The 18158-nt window shown below is 40.8% G+C and overlaps 1 protein-coding gene across 1 annotated transcript in view; it reads left to right on the top strand.

Moving 5' to 3' along the window:
* The window catches only part of b3glcta (beta 3-glucosyltransferase a), an 84730-nt gene that overhangs the window by 24045 nt on the left and 42527 nt on the right, over positions 1–18158 (top strand). Inside the window, exon 3 of the mRNA XM_037776046.1 lies at positions 7757–7796. Within this exon, the coding sequence (XP_037631974.1) occupies positions 7757–7796 (40 nt within the window). The remainder of the gene's footprint in view (positions 1–7756; positions 7797–18158) is intronic.

Raw genomic sequence — 18158 nt, 5'->3', positions numbered from 1 at the left:
TAGCCTTATTTTTGGACATGTCAGGGACGGCGTGTCAATATATGCTCATTACATGCATAGTGTCCTTTCAAACTAAACTTCAGTTTTCACAGGAAGTTAGGTTTAGGCAGCACAAGCACTTAGTTAGGGTCAGCAAATGATCATGGTTGACGTAAACTTCATTGAATAACGACTCACGTGACTAACGAGGAGACTAACAAAGTGACAAATGACTGACGTGGCTCACGGGACGAATGAAACTATGATGCTGATACTGATGATGCCGTGACAAAATAAATAAACTTTTAGTTTCACACGGGCCACGAACCGCAGTCTCCTGGTTGAAAGTCTAGGAAAGTTTGTTTGACCCATCCACGACCCCTCCTTTCACGCTCCTTTCAGACTTTCAAGCTCTTTGAACTACGTCACTTGCTCTCACCATCTGATAATGCCACAGGTGGGTTCACACTGGAGTTAGTTGAAAGCCAGGTATGTTGCATACAGACGCTAAAGGGTGCCGGTATCCGATGCCGAGGGGCTCTGACCAAGTGGCGGTATTTGACGATTTGGGAGTGAGTGTCTGTCGGTCGGCCGGTCGGTTGGTCGAACGACAAAAAATTTCCCCACTCTTTGGCGACCACGATTTCCATCGTAGGAGGCTGAAATTTGGCGTGGTCAGGTGTGTGGGTGTGAGAGTGGCCTATAACAAAATAGCGCATAACTTCTAAACAGATTCACGTACCATGGCCAAACTCGTGAACCGCTTGTCGTTGACCCTTTCCATTGAAAATGTCTGGTAACACTGACCATTAGCCAGCTCTATATCTTCCTCTGCTCTACGCGGTACATGTGTCTTCTCAAGAGGTACAGGGACTTGTGTGATGTGCAGAACGAATCCACATCAAGTGAATCTGTCACGGACTTCCCTGAGGTTTGATTACTTCTTCTGTGTTTGACACAGAGGCAGAGAGTCCAATATCTATAATTTGACCATTCTTGATATCACTTTCACTTTTTTTTTAGATTGAAATTGTAATTGAGTGTTCGCTAAATCCTTCCCCTGAACGATCATAGCTTAGCAACCGTAACTAGGCACGGCAGGTCTGACAAACTTTGGCTCTTCCACATGCCAGAAGAGTGTGCATCGAGTTCTTTATAAGAGCGATACTCGGCATTTAAAGAGTTCGGAGGAGGATGTCTTTTTTTAGCCTTTCCAAAAAACACAAGAGCATGAGAGCAAGGAAAGGACTAAACAGTGTGTTTATCTGCTCCGACGTACTGCAATCATCAGCAAGTCTGGATAATTAGCTTACTAGCTACAATTGTAAGTGAGTGTTACTTTCAAGACCAAGGAGCACATCATTAACTACAAGATACTGGGCAGGATACTGAACCCCAAATTGCTCCCGAAGGCTGTGCCATCGGTGTGTGAATGATCATTAGATTAGATCCTGATGGGCAGGTTGACACCTTGTATGGCAGCCTCTGCCATCAGTGTATGAATGTGTGTGTGAATGGGTGAACGTTGACATGTAGTGTAAAGCGCTTTGAGTGGTCGGAAGACTAGAAAGGTGCTGTATAAATCAAGTCCATTTAACATTTACCATTATTATCATAGCATTCACAATAATCACTTAAAATCAGCAGGGGAGGCACGTAGAAACAGCTGTTTGGTTCTCTCTCTCTCTCTCTCTCTCTCTCTCTCTCTCTCTCTCTCTGGTTTACGGGGAAATAAAATCAACTAGAATGGCACTCGGAGAGCGCAGACCTCCGCCAAGGTGCGTGACTTTAAAAACAGATCACAGCTCACTTTGAGGCTGGCGGTACCGTGAGGTGGTCGGCTTGTTAATAACACGGTGCGTTTCCGTGTAACGTATCGGCGGATGCCTCTCTCATTCAGCAGCCTTGTTATGTCTGTATAACTTTACATTACGTTGTCTCTCATCCCGCCATCTAGCGCTTTGTTCTTTCTCACCGGGGACGGCCAGCAGCTTCCGCACACACATCCACACACGTATCTCTCTGCTCAAAGAAGGAGGAAAAAGGCGTAGTCATCAACGCATCATCAGTCTCACTGTGCATGTGTTATACCCTGTGGTCTTAATGCTCAGGCTGATCGGAATTCTTAAAAAAAATCCTGAATCCGGATCATGATCCGGATCGCCACCAAAATCTAATGGATTGTTCATTGTGCCACACCCCTCCCCCCCGCCCCCCCCAAAAGATTTCATTCAAATCCATCGAAAACTTTTGGAGTAATCCTGCAAACAGGAGGACAGACAGACAGACAGACAGACAGACAGACAGACAGACAGACAGACAGACAAACAAACCAACGCTGGTGAAAACAATACCTCCTTCCAAGGCCCTTGACCATGGCGGAGGTGATGAATCAATACATACGAACACTGTTGATATCTTCCCATGGAGCAGACTTGAAAAATATTTTGGTTCAATAAATTTCAGTTTCAGTCAGCAAGGTGAAGGCAGGTTAGCTGTCCACTTTGTTTCTGTCTATCGATCTCCGTTTCAGTACTGTGGATCCGCACCCCCTAATTTAGCCATTCTCATTTCACCATTTCACAGCACAAATGCCCACTTGCTTAGGTGTTATTAAGTTATTATTTTAGTTTTTATACCACCAAGAGATAGCCTACCGGATCCACACAATTATGGGTACTGGAACACAGGGAGTCAAAAACCAAGAGGTCCCGGATCCTGCCGGAATAGGCACGAAATTAAACCCTGCATGTATGTAGCTATTAAGTGCAACAAATTCATGAAGCCGGTTAGCTGATCAAATCTGGCATCGACAGGTGTCATTTCAGCCAGCAAAATCACCAGTCAGCGGCTGGAAATGAGCAGCCAGCTTTGTAACCTGCTGATGTTCAAAGGCAGCCGACATTCCAAGTCATTAAGTCATCACACATTAAGAGCTTTTGCTTGTGAATGAAAAATGACTGTTGAATAAAATTTTAATCCACCACTTTTGGCGCCCTGACATGTAGGAGGGATACAAAAGGCCTTTTAATTCTTAAACCACTCAATAAATATCCTCAGAAAGCATAATCAAAATGAAGCCGACAATTTGCACTTCACACACAAATCAATTTATTCCTCAGTTTAATGTAAATATAAAGAAGGAAAACATAAATGACAGTGTTAAGCTCTGTAGGTACGTGCGGTGCTCAAAGTCCAGATAGCTTCTGTAAACATCACACATTTTCCTCTCGCATGTCAAAATGTGCAACCTTGAATCCTTCTTGCCATCAGTGAACAGAAAAGCTAATGGGACCTGACGGGTCACTCACATGAGCGGAGCGTCCGTGCCCTCGGGACGGAGGGATGTAGCGCGGGGCAGGAGCTCTGCCGTCTATGTATGTGAAGAGCCTCCAAATCAAAGGCAGGGCTCCGAGGCTCGTCTTTGCGGGTGTCCTTGATTGCATAACAATCACATTAAGCAGGCTGAGCATCTCGAGGAGTTCGCGCTGCCGTTGTTTTGAGGTTAAACTACACGAGGCACAATCTTTCTGTCTGTCTGCATCAGCGCTGAGGTGCCACAGACCCAAAGCTCTCAAGGCATGGTGAAACTAACCCCTTCAGATAGACAGTGTAGACTCCTAGCAATTCCTTTTTAACACCTATGGGTGTCTGATTCCTCCTGCAAATGGCTGACAGCCTGCTGTCAGATGGGATTAAGGAGAGCGCTACCTGTGTGCAGAAGCATAGAAGGCCAAAAAAGAGCCGAGTTCTGCGAGCTGAGGATAATTCATCTCTCGGTAATGGCGAAAATGATGTTAGACCTGATCTGAGTTCACTCTTGCGCAGAATATTGGATCATTTACCAGAGAAAGATGTGTGGCCCCGGTGTCACTCAACAGCAGGGGTTTTTGAAGTGTGACCTGGAGCAGGATTTAAAAAAAGTATTATGTTAAAGGTCCAATAAGTAACTTTTTGAACACGTAAATGTTAGGTACATTCACCTTGTTGTTACCAGGTTGTTTACATTTGGATCATAGATCATAGAAAAATCACATCTTATAAAACATTTATATAAAATAACTATAAATAATATAAAATACAAAACCCTGCAATAAAGCAACTATTGCTCATATAAATTTACTTATACTATTGGTGTGTAAACAATTCAATGGGAATTAGTCCAGGACTTTTTTGTTTTTTTTATGTAGTATTTTATAAATATATTGTCAATGAATGAATATTGTCAATAAACCAAACCAAAAAGTTTTTGAAAAAAGTTTTTTAGATTTATTGTTTTTGGTTTTACTTCCATTTATAACAGACTAAATGAAGATAATGTTAGGGCTGCAACTAACGATTAATCTGTTGATTATTTTCTTGATTAATCAATTAGTTGTTTAATCTATAAAATGTCTGAAAATGGTGAAAAATGTTGATCAGTGTTTCCTAAAACCCAAGATGACGTCCTCAAACGTCTTGTTTTGTCTACAACTCAAAGATATTCAGTTTACTGTCATAGAGGAGTAAAGAAACCAGAAAATATTCACATTTAAGAAGCTGAAATCAGAATTTTTACTTTTTAGAAAATTTAAAAAAACTTTTAGAAGATTAAGCGATTATCAAAATAGTTGCCGATTAATCAATAGTTGACAAATAATCAATTAATCGTTGCAGCTCTAGATAATTTGACATCATTTGAGGATGTCTCAATCTCACCAGTGCATTGGAGGTTCATAATAGATCTTTCATGTAAATTATCACTGGTAAATGGAAAGTCATCCTGAAAAACATAGGAAAGCATTAAAATAAGTATAAATATTATCTGTCGAAGTTAACGCGATAAATTTCAGTTAAGGCAAATTCATTTTGACGCCACTAATTTCTTTAACACATTAACGCAACTTGTGATTTTTAGGTTGTAGGGGCTCAGTTTTAAAGCTAGAGTAACACTACAATACTGGCATCATGAAACTAAAAAACCTAATGAATCCATTGGTACCAACCATGTCATACTAGCTTGTGGACAAGAAGGTTAAATAACGCTCCAAACTTGCACTACATTTTGGCGAGGAAAAACTGGCATTGCCATTTTCAAAGGGGTCCCTTGACGTCTGACCTCAAGATATAGATATAGATGTGAATGTAAATGGGTTCTATGGGTACCCACGAGTCTCCCCTTTACAGACATGCCCACTTTATGATAATCACATGCAGTTTTGGGGGCAAGTCATAGTCAAGTCATTACACTGACACACTGACAGCTGTTGTTGCCTGTTGGGCTGCAGTTTGCCATGTTATGATTTGAGCATATTTTTTAAGCTAAATGCAGTACCTGTGAGGGTTTCTGGACAATATTCATCATTGTTTTGTGTTGTTAATTAATTTCCAATAATACATATATACATACATTTGCATAAAGCAAGCATATTTGTCCTCTCCCATGTTGATAAGAGTATTACATTCTTGACAAATCTCCCTTTAAGGTATATTTTAAAGAGAAAAAAAACTGATTAATTTGCAATTAATCCTGATTAACTATGGACAATCATGCGATTAATCACGATTAAATATTTTAATCGATTGACAGCCTTATAGTATAAATACATAATCCAAGTGTTCAGACTCGAAAATAGGTACAGGTGCGAGGACGAAATATGATCCAAGAAGTCCAGGTTGAGTAATGCATCCATGAGCTTGAAAACTAAACAGACGGCAAAACACTGCACACAGTTGTTTGTAATACTATAAGAAAGGATTTTACAACTCTGTAAAGATGTCACAGCGACAATTGCTTTATCCTCCGTCACAGCGATTGCCAAGTAATAATTAACAGTAACAAGTCATCTGCAGTACAAAGGACGTGCTCTTGCATGTAGCTGATTGGTCAGAGCAAAGCCTGGCTGGATGATGTGTTGTGGAAAAGCTGAGCCAGGCTCAACTTTTTTTTTACCAGATGACCCTGTGTTTTTTGCCGTAGGCAGCTGCGTTGGGAGCCCTGCTGTGCCAAAACAGTGGTCTAATTGAAATGAATGAGCAGGCTTCCTCTTTTTTGGACTCAAAGCAGCCTATATTACAACAGCTCGTTACAAAAGAAGTCCTGAAATACGCAGTGTGTTTGGCTAGATTTAGAGATTTCTCATTAAAGCCTCATTTAATCCTGTCATAAAACATTAGGATTTATCTACAGTAGGGTCATGTAAAATCATGTAGTAGACTCATGCACACATTACACAGTTGTGCACACAATCAATATAATTGCTAAGGTTTCACCGACCAGTCAATTCATCACACTGGAGGTTTTGATTTATTTTGTTTGACAGTGACAGTGCACTGATTTTCTGTTTCCTCTCCGCCTCTGAGTCGAGTTGCGCCTGAGGAGACGGGAGTGCAAATCTTTGCACCTGCCACTCTTCTGTCACAACCATATTCATCCAGACAAATTTTGTTTTATGATTATATGCCTGTTGCTATATAATATATTCTTTTCAAGTTGAAAAGATTTTTTATAAGAGCAATTATCTGATAACGAGTCAGATTCTCCTGGCATATGAGATGCATTTTTTTTTCTTTCCTTGAGGTGCCCTCTCTCTTCAGCTGAGGAAATGATTTCAGAGGAGAAGTGCGTGATAAGATGAGACAGAAACCTTGCGGGCATGACTAATGCTACTGAGTCCAATTAAGCTGATATGTTGTACCCACTGAATTAAATCACCCTGATATGATCTTGTCTGCCTGCGCATATATTTACCTTTAACTCTGATCACCTGAAAAAAAATAGAAGACCGAGAGCGCCACATAAGCATGAATCATCGCCGTGCATATGGTGAACTTTCCACTATTAATTGTGCCCGCACAATGCTTGTCAAAACACTCGATTCAGGACTTGATGAATATAATAGGAAAGATAGTGGAAGTGCAGGAAACACGTGCCCCTCCGAAAATAAACGATGTGCAGTCGTGACAGTTGCAGGAGACTGTTCACGGGAAGGAAATTGACTGAATTAATTGTTTTCCATTATGAAAATTTCCAGCCATCCAAATGTGCTGAGATAGCGCGTTACATATCGGCTGGTTCACACAACTGCCACCAAACTACTGTGATTCCCCCGTAACCACTGCACCACACCCACTGAGAGTGAATTTATGGCTTAGTTAAGCTCTCTGAAAGCTGCAACAGCTTGCCAGTAAAATGATTGTTAGTCTAGAGGAAGCCATAAATCAAAACAGGCCTCGGTTTGTCATTATCTATTAATACTCTGCCGCTCTCCTTCTAGAGTTCTGGAAGAAGCCAGAACTCGCACGTTCTCGCCTCTCTCTCTCCCAAGACTGAAAGATTTCCTCTGAAAGATGGAGGTAAAAGACAGCTCTTCAAAGTTTGCTCAGCCTGTGATTGATTTACTCATCCCTCCGTGGTCTGCCGCGTGCGCTGACAGCTCTGGAGGTGGAACAGTGTTGAACATCTTAATTGAGCCGAATGCGCGGAGCTCGATGCTGCAGGCACAAAACCCACACAATTAGGAAGGACTAATGACGTGGGGTATCACCCATTTTTTTCTCCAAATAACCCATGGGGCTTTCCATATTTAGTATCACTAAGTCTTAATTAGTGATTAGGAAGATGAAATGGAGCATTTAGCCCAAACTGAGCATCTTCACACAAGCCTTTTTGACAGTTTCTGCATCTTTTGTTAAAACATAAAAGTGGATTTACTGTATATAGGTCATTATTTGAAGATTTGTTTTGAAGATCTTTTTTGTTGCTGTAATTATTGAAAACGTATTTCTGTCTTTTCAGAGCCAAGATGATATGCATGTCATCCACAACAATCAACTGGGTAAGTCCTTTTTTTTTTTTTGTTCTAATTTCCATAATAGCAAAGGTAGGGAAGTAAGACATTAAAAAGAAGCAAAAACATAAATGCTTTACATTACAGCCCATACATCGCAGTGTAAATGTTCTGCACACATGGGGTACCAACGAAATACTTACTGAAGCTCAAGGAGTAAGGAATAATAAATTAGCATTTAGGAGAAACCCTGGAATAAATTACTGTAAGTACTTTTATAATTACCCAGTACATAATAATACAGGAGACCAACAGGCTTAGCCTTTGTGTCATTTTAACAATAGCTATAATAGCTACTGTATGCCGTGAAAAGGAGCCAACCTACATTGTGCCACTTTATAGAAAATATATAAATGAAATTATATAAATATCTCATATGATATATTGACCATGCTGAAAGGGGGAATAGTTCACCACGCTGTTTTTTGTACTGTATGTTGTCCAATAAACTACAATACATTTCATTTATGGATGATTTCGGGGCGACTGTCGCTCAGGGGGGTAGAGCAGGTTGGCGGTTTGATCCCCCAGCTCCTCCTACAGACGTAGGCAAAATTGTTGGTACTCTTCCGTTAAAGAAAGAAAAACCCACAATGGTCACTGAAATAACTTGAAACTGACAAAAGTAATAATAAATAAAAATGTACTGAAAATTAACTAATGAAAATCAGCTGTTGCTTTTGAATTGTGGTTCAACAGAATCATTTTAAAAAACAAACTGATGAAACTGGCCTAGACAAAAATGATGGTAGCTCTAGAAAAGATTGAAAATAATTTGACCATAGGGACATATTAAACTAAGGTGTGTCCTGTAATTAGCATCACAGGTGTCTTCAAACTTGTAATCAGTCAGTCTGCCTATTTAAAGGGTCAAAAGTAGTCACTGTGCTGTTTGGTATCATGGTGTGTACCACACTGAACATGGACCACAGAAAGCTAAGGAGAGAGTTGTCTCAGGAGATGAGAAAGAAAATTATTGACAAGCATGTTAAAGGTGAAGGCTATAAGACCATCTCCAAGCAGCTTGATGTTCCTGTGACTACAGCTGCACATATTATTCAGAAGTTTAAGGTCCACGGGACTGTAGCCAACCTCCCTGGACGTGGCCGCAAGAGGAAAATTGATGACAAATTGAAGAGACGGATAATACGAATGGTAACCAAAGAGCCCAGAACAACTTCCAAAGAGATTAGAGGTGAACTCCAAGGTCAAGGTACATCAGTGTCAGATCGCACCATCCGTCGCTGTTTGAGCCAAAGTGGACTTAATGGAAGACGACCGAGGAGGACACCACTGTTGAAAGCAAATCATAAAAAAGCGAGACTGGAATATGCCAAAATGCATATTGACAAGCCACAAAGCTTCTGGGAGAATGTCCTTTGGACAGATGAGACAAAACTGGAGCTTTTTGGCAAGTCAAATCAGCTCTATGTTTACAGACGCAAAAATGAAGCATACAAAGAAAAGAACACTGTACCTAATGTGAAACATGGAGGAGGCTCGGTTATGTTCTGGGGCTGCTTTGCTGCATCTGGCACAGGGTGTCTTGAATCTGTGCCGGGTACAATGAAATCTCAAGACTATCAAGGCATTCTGGAGCGAAATGTGCTGCCCAGTGTCAGAAAGCTTGGTCTCCGTCGCAGGTCATGGGTCCTCAAACAGGATAATGACCCAAAACGCAGCTAAAAACACCCAAGAATGGCTAAGAACAAAACATTGGACTATTCTGAAGTGGCCTTCTATGAGCCCTGATCTAAATCCTATTGAACATCTGTGGAAGGAGCTGAAACATGCAATCTGGAGAAGGCACCCTTCAAACCTGAGACAGCTAGAGCAGTTTGCTCAAGAGGAGTGGGCCAACATACCTGTCGACAGGTGCAGAAGTCTCATTGAGAGTTACAGAAATCGCTTGTTTGCAGTGATTGCCTCAAAAGGTTGTGCAACAAAATATTAAGTTAAGAGTACCATAATTTTTGTCCAGGCCAGTTTCATTAGTTTGTTTTTTAAAATGATTCTGTTGAACCAAAATTCAAAAGCAATGTCTCATTTTCATTAGTTAATTTTCAATACATTTTTATTTATTATTACTTTTCTCAGTTTCAAGTTATTTCAGTGACCTTTGTGGGTTTTTCTTTCTTTAACGGAAGAGTACCAACAATTTTGCCTACGTCTGTATCTGCATGTCAAAGTGTCCTTGAGCGAGACATGTTGCTCCCTGGGCGCTACACAGCATAGGATGGGTTAAATGCAGAGGTCAAATTTAATTCATGAAATGTAGGTGACGATTTAAATAAAGTTTAAATGTCTTAACTAATATTAACTTTGATCGTCAGATGGATCTTACCGCAAAACTACTTTTGGAACATTTTATCATCATTCTAACGATGTACAGTTTTATAGTTGCAGTTACAGATGTACATCTTTCTTCCCAGGCTTAGTTTACTATTTTGTTCCCCAGCAACAATAATGTAGCCCACACCATATTAACAACAACAACAAAAAGCTTTTTACAAAAGTCAATTTTATATGTAAGCACATCACCATTTTAAGATAAATGAATAACTAATTTGATTGCACTATCAACAATGACTTTTCCTATGTAATTACCCAGTAATGATATTACTGTACCCTTTAATTATTAAGTACAGTAAATGCTTACTTAGGGCGCTTTCACAAGCCAACATTAAGTCCACTTTAATCATACTCTGGTGCAGTTCGTTTTGGCAGTATTGAACGCAGTAATCAACCTCTGGTGCGGACCAAAACAGTCAGTCCGAGACCGCTTGTGAGAGGTGTTCTCGGACCGTTTCCAAGTGAACCAAAACGCAGGCTGCCTGTGCGGGCATTTGTTGAGATGGACAGAGGTAAACGACAGGTTAACATGAGGGGGAGAGGACTGACTTGGACTTCTGCAGAACTTAGTCCGGTGTTTGCTTGACATCTGGGCCGTAGAGAACATACAGAATATGCCAAATAGAGTCCATAAAAATAGTGACGTAAGGGATTCATGCTCACAGTAGATCATTGCCAAGTCAAAGTCCGCGATTCCCTGCATAGAAGTGGCAGCTCTCAAGACGATAACGATAAAGTCACTCCTTTGTACACGCCCTTCAGAAAATTATTGTTTTTATTTGCTCCGCTTTGATTTGTGCACTGTGAAACAGAACCAGACTAAATAGAAAACAAACCAAAAGTATCCATTTCACTCTGATTCGGACTAGCCAAACAGACAATTCACCTGACCGGTTGAGGCAGATGGCCGCCCACCCAGAGCCGGGTTCTGCCCAAGGTTTCTACCCGTTGAAGGGAAGTTTTTTCTTGCCACTGTTGCATCAAGTGCATGCTCATGGGGGATCTTTTGTTGGGTCTCTAAATCATAGAATACAGTCCAGACCTGCTTTATATGAAAAGCGTCTTGAGATAACTTCTGTTATGATTTGACACTATGGCATGTGAAAGCTCCTTTAAACACAAAGTTGTTATCCCCTCATTCGGTAACCTGTACCCAGTGTTTTACTGATGACCCCATATACTCCGATCAGCCATAACATTATAACCACCTGCCTAATATTGAGTAGGTCCCCCTTTTGCCGCCAAAACAGCCCTGACCCATCGAGGCATGGACTCCACTAGACCTCTGCAGGTCTGTTGTGGTATCTGGCACCAAGCCGTCAGTAGCAGATCCTTTAAGTCCTGTAAGTTGCGAGGTGGGGCCTCCGTGGATCGGACTTGTTTGTCCAGCACATTCCACAGATGCTCGATTGGCTTGAGTTCTGGAGAATTTGGAGGCCAAGTCGACACCTTGAACTCGTCGCCATCCACATGATGTAAAAGAAAATGTGACACGGGTCAGCATGGGCACGCTGACCCATACGCAACAAACTGCGATGCACTGTGTGTTCTGACACCTTTCTAACGGAACCAGCATTAACTTTTTTTAGCAATATGAGCTCCAGTAGCTCTTCTATTGGATCGGACAACACGGGCCAGCCTTCACTCCCCACGTGCATCAATGAGCCGCGGGTCTGACCTTGTCGCCGGTTCACCGGTTTTCCTTCCTTGGACCACTTTTGGTAGGTCTTGACCACTGCAGACCGGGAACATCCCACAAGAGCTGCAGTTTTGGAGATGCTCTGACCCAGGCGTCTAGCCATCACAATTTGGCCCTTGTCAAAGTCACTCACATCCTTACACTTGCCCATTTTTTCTGCTTCCAACACAACAACTTCAAGGACAAAATGTTCACTTGCTGCCTAATATATCCCCCCGCCCCCCACTGCCAGGAGCCATTGTAACAAGATAGTCAATGTTATTCACTTCACCTGTCAGTGGTCATAATGTTATGGCTGATAGGTGTAATTACATTGTAATTTGCAGGCTGTAATTTAAGATGTTATCAAAGACTATAATATATTATATGTATATTCATATTTGTATGTATTTATATCAATGCTATTGCTGCTGTCTTTGAGAGTACCTGTGTTTAAAGCTTCTATTCATAGTACGGGTCATGTTTTGGACTCTGCTATTGTGTTCAATATTTGAATAAGTCTGCGTCAGAGGAACTAATTTGTAATGTTGAATTGCATTCAAAGGGATGACCTTTTGCTTTTACTAAGTATTTTTTTAGTTTGAACCGTGTGCTCAGAGGGCTGAAATACATTATCACTTGATATAATCATGAATAGTAAATCATGAAGTGAAAGATGTCGGACAGTGTGACATTTGAATAGAAAATGGTAATGAATGAAACTGGTAAAATGGCTTTTGTGCGATGCCTGCCTTGAAAATGTAATCCTCCAAGTTCCTCGGACTTTTTCAGAAATATAGTCCCATCTCTTTATCGATTTGACAGCAACCAGGAATTTCATAAGGAGAGCAAATCCAGAGATCTCATGCATGCCTTTCATGCTACAGGGGGCTCACACAATCCCCCATCTGAGAGTGATTTTTCGTGAGCCTGCAGAGGAGTTTGGAGCCAGTTTTCTGGACCTCTGCCTGTTGTTCATTCAACTGGGTCACCACAGACGCAAAAGCACACAAAAGCAACTTCATAATGCTCTCATTTGGCACCTCAGCACAGAGAGGAAATACAAACAGACAGCTATCTGAAAAATGGAGCTTCACTATCTGGCACCGCCATAGTAATTCCCTTTGTCACACCAGGAAAAAAAGCCCCGCTCGTCTGCAGAGAATATTGTTTGTGGGCAGGAATTCAAAAGACGAATAAAGGGAAGTCGGGCTTCCTTTTGTTTTAATAGAACGGTGAACATCAAGAGGAATAATTGTCTTGTTTATTCTAAAGGAACTGGTGACCTTTTAGAAGGTATTGGAAGTAATTACTCAAACAATGTTTCTTTAGAGGGATACAGGGTGCCAAATCGAAATGGCATGATGTCTCAATTAAGTCTGAATAAAATGAGCCATTATATTCAGTTTGTACACTACGCACATCTACATGATCACATTACAAAAAGCAGTGGGAGTCAAGTCAATTTTATTTGTATAACCCAAAATCACAAATTTGCCTCAGGGGGCTTTACAATCTATAGAGGATACGACACCCTCTGTCCTTAACAGTACGACCCTCTCATCAGATAAGGAAAAACTTAACCAAAAAAAAAATACTTTTAACAGGGAAAAAAATGGAAGAAACCTCAGGAAGAGCAACAGAAGAGGGATCCCCCTTCCAGGATGGACAGACGTGCAATAGATGTAGTGTGTACAGAGTAGCAGCATAATGAAAATACAACATAGACAATCCATATGACAAAAAATAATACATATAATGTGAACATATGTGAGAAGGTGGATCGATCCAGGAGGATGTCAAGCAGCTTCCCGGCGTCGCCAAACAGATTATGACAGAACAGAGCCAGAGCAACACAACCTCCTCCCGACGCCAAACAAGTAGAGCCAGAGCAACACGACCTCCTCTCCACGCCAGATAGATAGAGTCAGAACAACACGACCTCCTCTCCACGCCATATAGGTAGAACCAAAGCAACACGACCTCCTCTCCACCATGGAACCTAGAGAGAGGACCAAATTTTAGTTTTTAATTCACAGTTGCTTAGTAATGTAAATGTATGTTACCCATGCCAATAAGCCCCCTGGGACTGAAGTAAGTTGTTAGAGAGGCTAAATCTCCTGGAGGACGGAGGTCCAGGTCTGTCATGTGGAATGAGACACCACCAGCTGGAGAGGCAGAGAGACGTCACAGAACGGCTGATGGTCCAGCACAGAGAAGCCTGAGTAAAAGGAGAGAGAGGGAAAAGAGAGAGAGAGGCACACAGCAGTTCTTGTGGGACATAAACAACAGGGGGTTATTGAGAGGCAGTGGCTTAAAATGAATAATGTTCACATCGGCAGGACTACTAGGCTGAAATATACATTGAGACTGAGACCGACCCGCCCGCTAATTAATTGAAAGTTAGGGCAAAAAGATGGGTTTTGAAAGATGGGAGTCCTCTGGCCATGTTGTGCTGCGTGTAGCGTTTTTTAAAAATGCAACATGCTAAATCTCAATAACACGGATAGCTGAAACTGGAGAACACCACCTACTGAAATGCCTCAGGAAAAGAAGTTGTTCAAATTGGACACAATATAAGGATACATAACTGCATTGTTAAAATATGAGCGCTATAAAAACGTTCTCCTCCAGTGCCCAAGGCCCCGAGTCCCTACTGAATGTAACGTAATCTCCTACAGCACAATCAACATATGTCTGTTTTCCACACATTGTACTGTATCTTCACACCGCCAGCATAAATGTTAGCCGACAGGAGAACACTTCTTCAACTGGCCATTAAATTTAGCTCATAAAAGTAGAAATATTACACTAAAACAGCATCTCTCTTCTTCTCTAACTCAGTTTATATTGGGGCTATCAATCAATTAAAATATTTATATTTTATTTTATATTTTATTTATATTGCCCCAAACTGCATGTGATTATCATAAAGAGGGCATGTCTGTAAAGGGGAGACTTGTGGGTACCCATAGAACCCATTATATTTCACAGAGCTTGAGGTCATAGGTCAAGGGACCCGTTTGAAAATGGCCATGCCAGTTTAGCGCAAGTTTTGAGCGTTAGTATGACATATAGTATGACACAAGCTAGTATGGCATGGTTGGTACCAATGGATTCCTTAGTTTTTTTTTTGTTTCATATGATGCCAGTATCTTCACTCCAGCATTAAAACTGAGCCAACTTCAACCTCTGAAAGATCGATTGCGTTACTCTGTTAAAGAAATTCGTGGCGTTAAAATGAATTTGCGCTATTATTGCGTTAACTTTGACAGCCCTAGTTATAATGTTACAACAACGTTCAACACGCTCAAAAAGTTATTTTTAGTATGATTGTTTTGACCACAGTTCACAGCGCTGGGCTAACCCACGATGAAATTCGCCACGTAATGTTAGCTAACGTTACAGTAACTTTAGATGTATGGAGAGTCGACTCATCTAATAGTCAGTTAGAAAATGTATGTTACGTTACTTGCGGCTACTTCATTAGAATGAAATGACATAACGTAAAGAAACGTGACTAAAAGTAACGTGAATTAAACTTTTGTACATTACCTTGTTTGTGAACATGATTTCTGTCTGAGTCACGTCAGATAGATTTTCATCAGCAATGGTGAAGACGCCAACTCCCATGAACCCCTTGCTACTTAACCACGTCATCAAACTACTCCTTTTGTTCTTGTATTGATTGAGAGCCCCCTAGCAGCAGAAAATACACAACGTGTGTTTAAAGATTCAAAGCAACATTATATTCAGCAGCATCACAAAAAAACAATAGACATAATAATCACAGAAATCTTGTAAGGCCTTTTGGCTGTCTCGCCAAATCAATTCAGTCAATCCACTTCATTTTCAGACTCGTAGCCCAAAGATGAAAAAGTACAATGGATCAAATTATGTTTTATATGCAGTGTCACAGTAGACGAGACATAGCACTGAATGGACAAAACTTTTTCAATTAAACTTTTTAAGTATAGACGGCAGTTTCTGATACATACTGCAGTAATGCAATTGGACAGGAGGAGCTGTTAACGAATTGAGAAAAGTTTTTTTCCTGATTCAGACATTTTGATGTCTTGTCTGCCAAGCTCAGCTATTTTAAGTAAGTAGATGTGAGGCAATACTGTTCCTCTCTCTTATGTAATGTCTAAAGGAGGCGGTTTTGACTAAAATCCAGTTGGCTATTCACCCAGACCACTGTAATTACTTACTTTACTATTAGGCTGATTTTACCTTTAAATTTAGGCAATCAATGTATTTCTCAGACTTCTTTTCATTTTAGTTAAACAGTCAGTGCAGATATACAACTTTTGCTCTGATTAAACTTGGCTGCTTATGCAATTTTTCTATCAGGATTTCATATTGCAACTTGCTCCTAAAGGATTTCACACAGCGACCCACTGAGACCTGGATAGGAAATTACAAGTTTTTACATTAAAAGTCATAAAAACTACATCTCCTTCTGGCTCTATATGTGAGTGGACTGAAACCTTAAAGGTGCTAATTTTGATATCCAGAACATTAATATAGCATCAAACAACTATTTGCTATTTAAAGATATAGAGAAGTAATGTCTACCTGAGCAGAGAATGAAGTCGCTCTCCCTCCGTGTGTGTTATAATCCGAGCTTCTTTGTACTTTGTTGACATAGCCGGGCCGGCCACGCATGCTTTTAGTGCATATTAGTGCATATGAGTGTACCTTACTGCTGTTAATGCCGTCCCGGAAGCATAGCATCCACTCTTCGGTTTCCGCTCAGGTAAACACTGTTGATTCGTCGTTGTTTGCACTGTTTAGCATTGTTAGCCCTGTTAGCTGTAAACTGTGTCTCGCCATCGCCATGTTAAGAGCCTCCAAATCCCGTATTTAACACCTTTAATACAGAGACCATGAATCAGGATTATATCTCTGGCCAATCATGATTTGATCTCCTTACTGAAAACCACTTGGCTGCATTACATTATGGTCTAGTAATGCTACAATGGTGGAGACATTTGTATTTCTGCCTATTCTACTCTCCTATTTTCTGCAGTTTCTTCAAGTCATGGCCAGTATCTGTGTTTATGATTGTTGAACTTTGTTGCAAATGTAGAAATAAGCCCTTGCTCTTTGACTTTAAGGGAATACATGTAGCCCTAACATAAGATGTTCACCGTTGATGTTGTAGAAAAATGAATGACCTGTAGGTTTGGCTCTTTTATATGTGGGAGAAAGAGAAATGTTCCAGCAAACAGCAGATGCAAGGCACAACACTGTTTTCTTTAAAGGTGTATTTTTTTTTTGTGTTTGATAGTTGAGGGCACAGGGCAACTCTGCACCACAAACAATGAATGGTATTGCTTGAGAACAGAGAAGGTGTGCCAGAATTTAAATCAGATTATCACTACAACAATAATTACGCCCAGGGAAGCAGTGCTACTGTCCCCTCAGCAGTTGTATTATATTCATGACGTGGCTCGGAGCCAGCTTCTTCAGGCCAGGGACGTACGCATTGTATCTTTCAAGAAGGTACAATATTCACAAGATGTTGACTGAACTCGTCCTGCGTACCAACTAACTTTGCCTGACTGTGTATTTACTTTTCCTTATTTTCTGTCTCTTAGCCTCTCAGGTTCCCTATAGTGCCACCTCTATTGTTTCTGCTTCTCTTTATTTATTATTCCAAACACTGCTGATGACTTTATTTTCCAAATTAAGATACATCCATCCTCAAAAATGTCACAAACAGTGCTGACGTATATATTGATATATGAGGTATGAAATCATGCATCTTTACAAAAAGAAATCTGCTTAATTACTTAGGATAAAACAAACTTATTTCCAAGTGGTGTCTCATCCATTTTCGAAATACTATTATAGATAATGGGTTTCGTAAGCAAAACCTGGAATCTGTTAAGCGTTAATTGCCTCAGCTTCCTGAATTATTGATGCTAAGTGAGGTTTAAGGGTTGAGTTCAGCTCTCATTAGTCTTCAGCACACTTGTCCATAGAGTCATGAGCTCTGGAGAACCTCTAATGAGCGTGATTATCACAGATCGGAGACCCTTTTTCCAACCTTTACGTGTTGCATCTGCTGTCTGATTGTTTTGCATGTGTTTTTGCATCCTGACTAGGAGAGAATTGTAATGAGCTTACTTTTACAGATGACTTCCCCTCATGCATACCTCTCTTTCTCACACACACACACACACACACACACACACACACACTTTCTTCTTTTGCAATCGTGGTGCATCTCCCTGTCTCTCTCTATTGGTTTGCGTCCTCATTACACTCCCTTTCCTTTCTGTCTGCCCCCTCTCTGCTATTTTCCTCTCTCT

Source organism: Sebastes umbrosus, chromosome 7, assembly GCF_015220745.1.
Source record: "Sebastes umbrosus isolate fSebUmb1 chromosome 7, fSebUmb1.pri, whole genome shotgun sequence".
Lineage (NCBI taxonomy): Eukaryota > Metazoa > Chordata > Actinopteri > Perciformes > Sebastidae > Sebastes > Sebastes umbrosus.
Note: the sequence above shows the minus strand (reverse complement) of the source record. Positions and strands in the feature narration are given on the sequence as shown.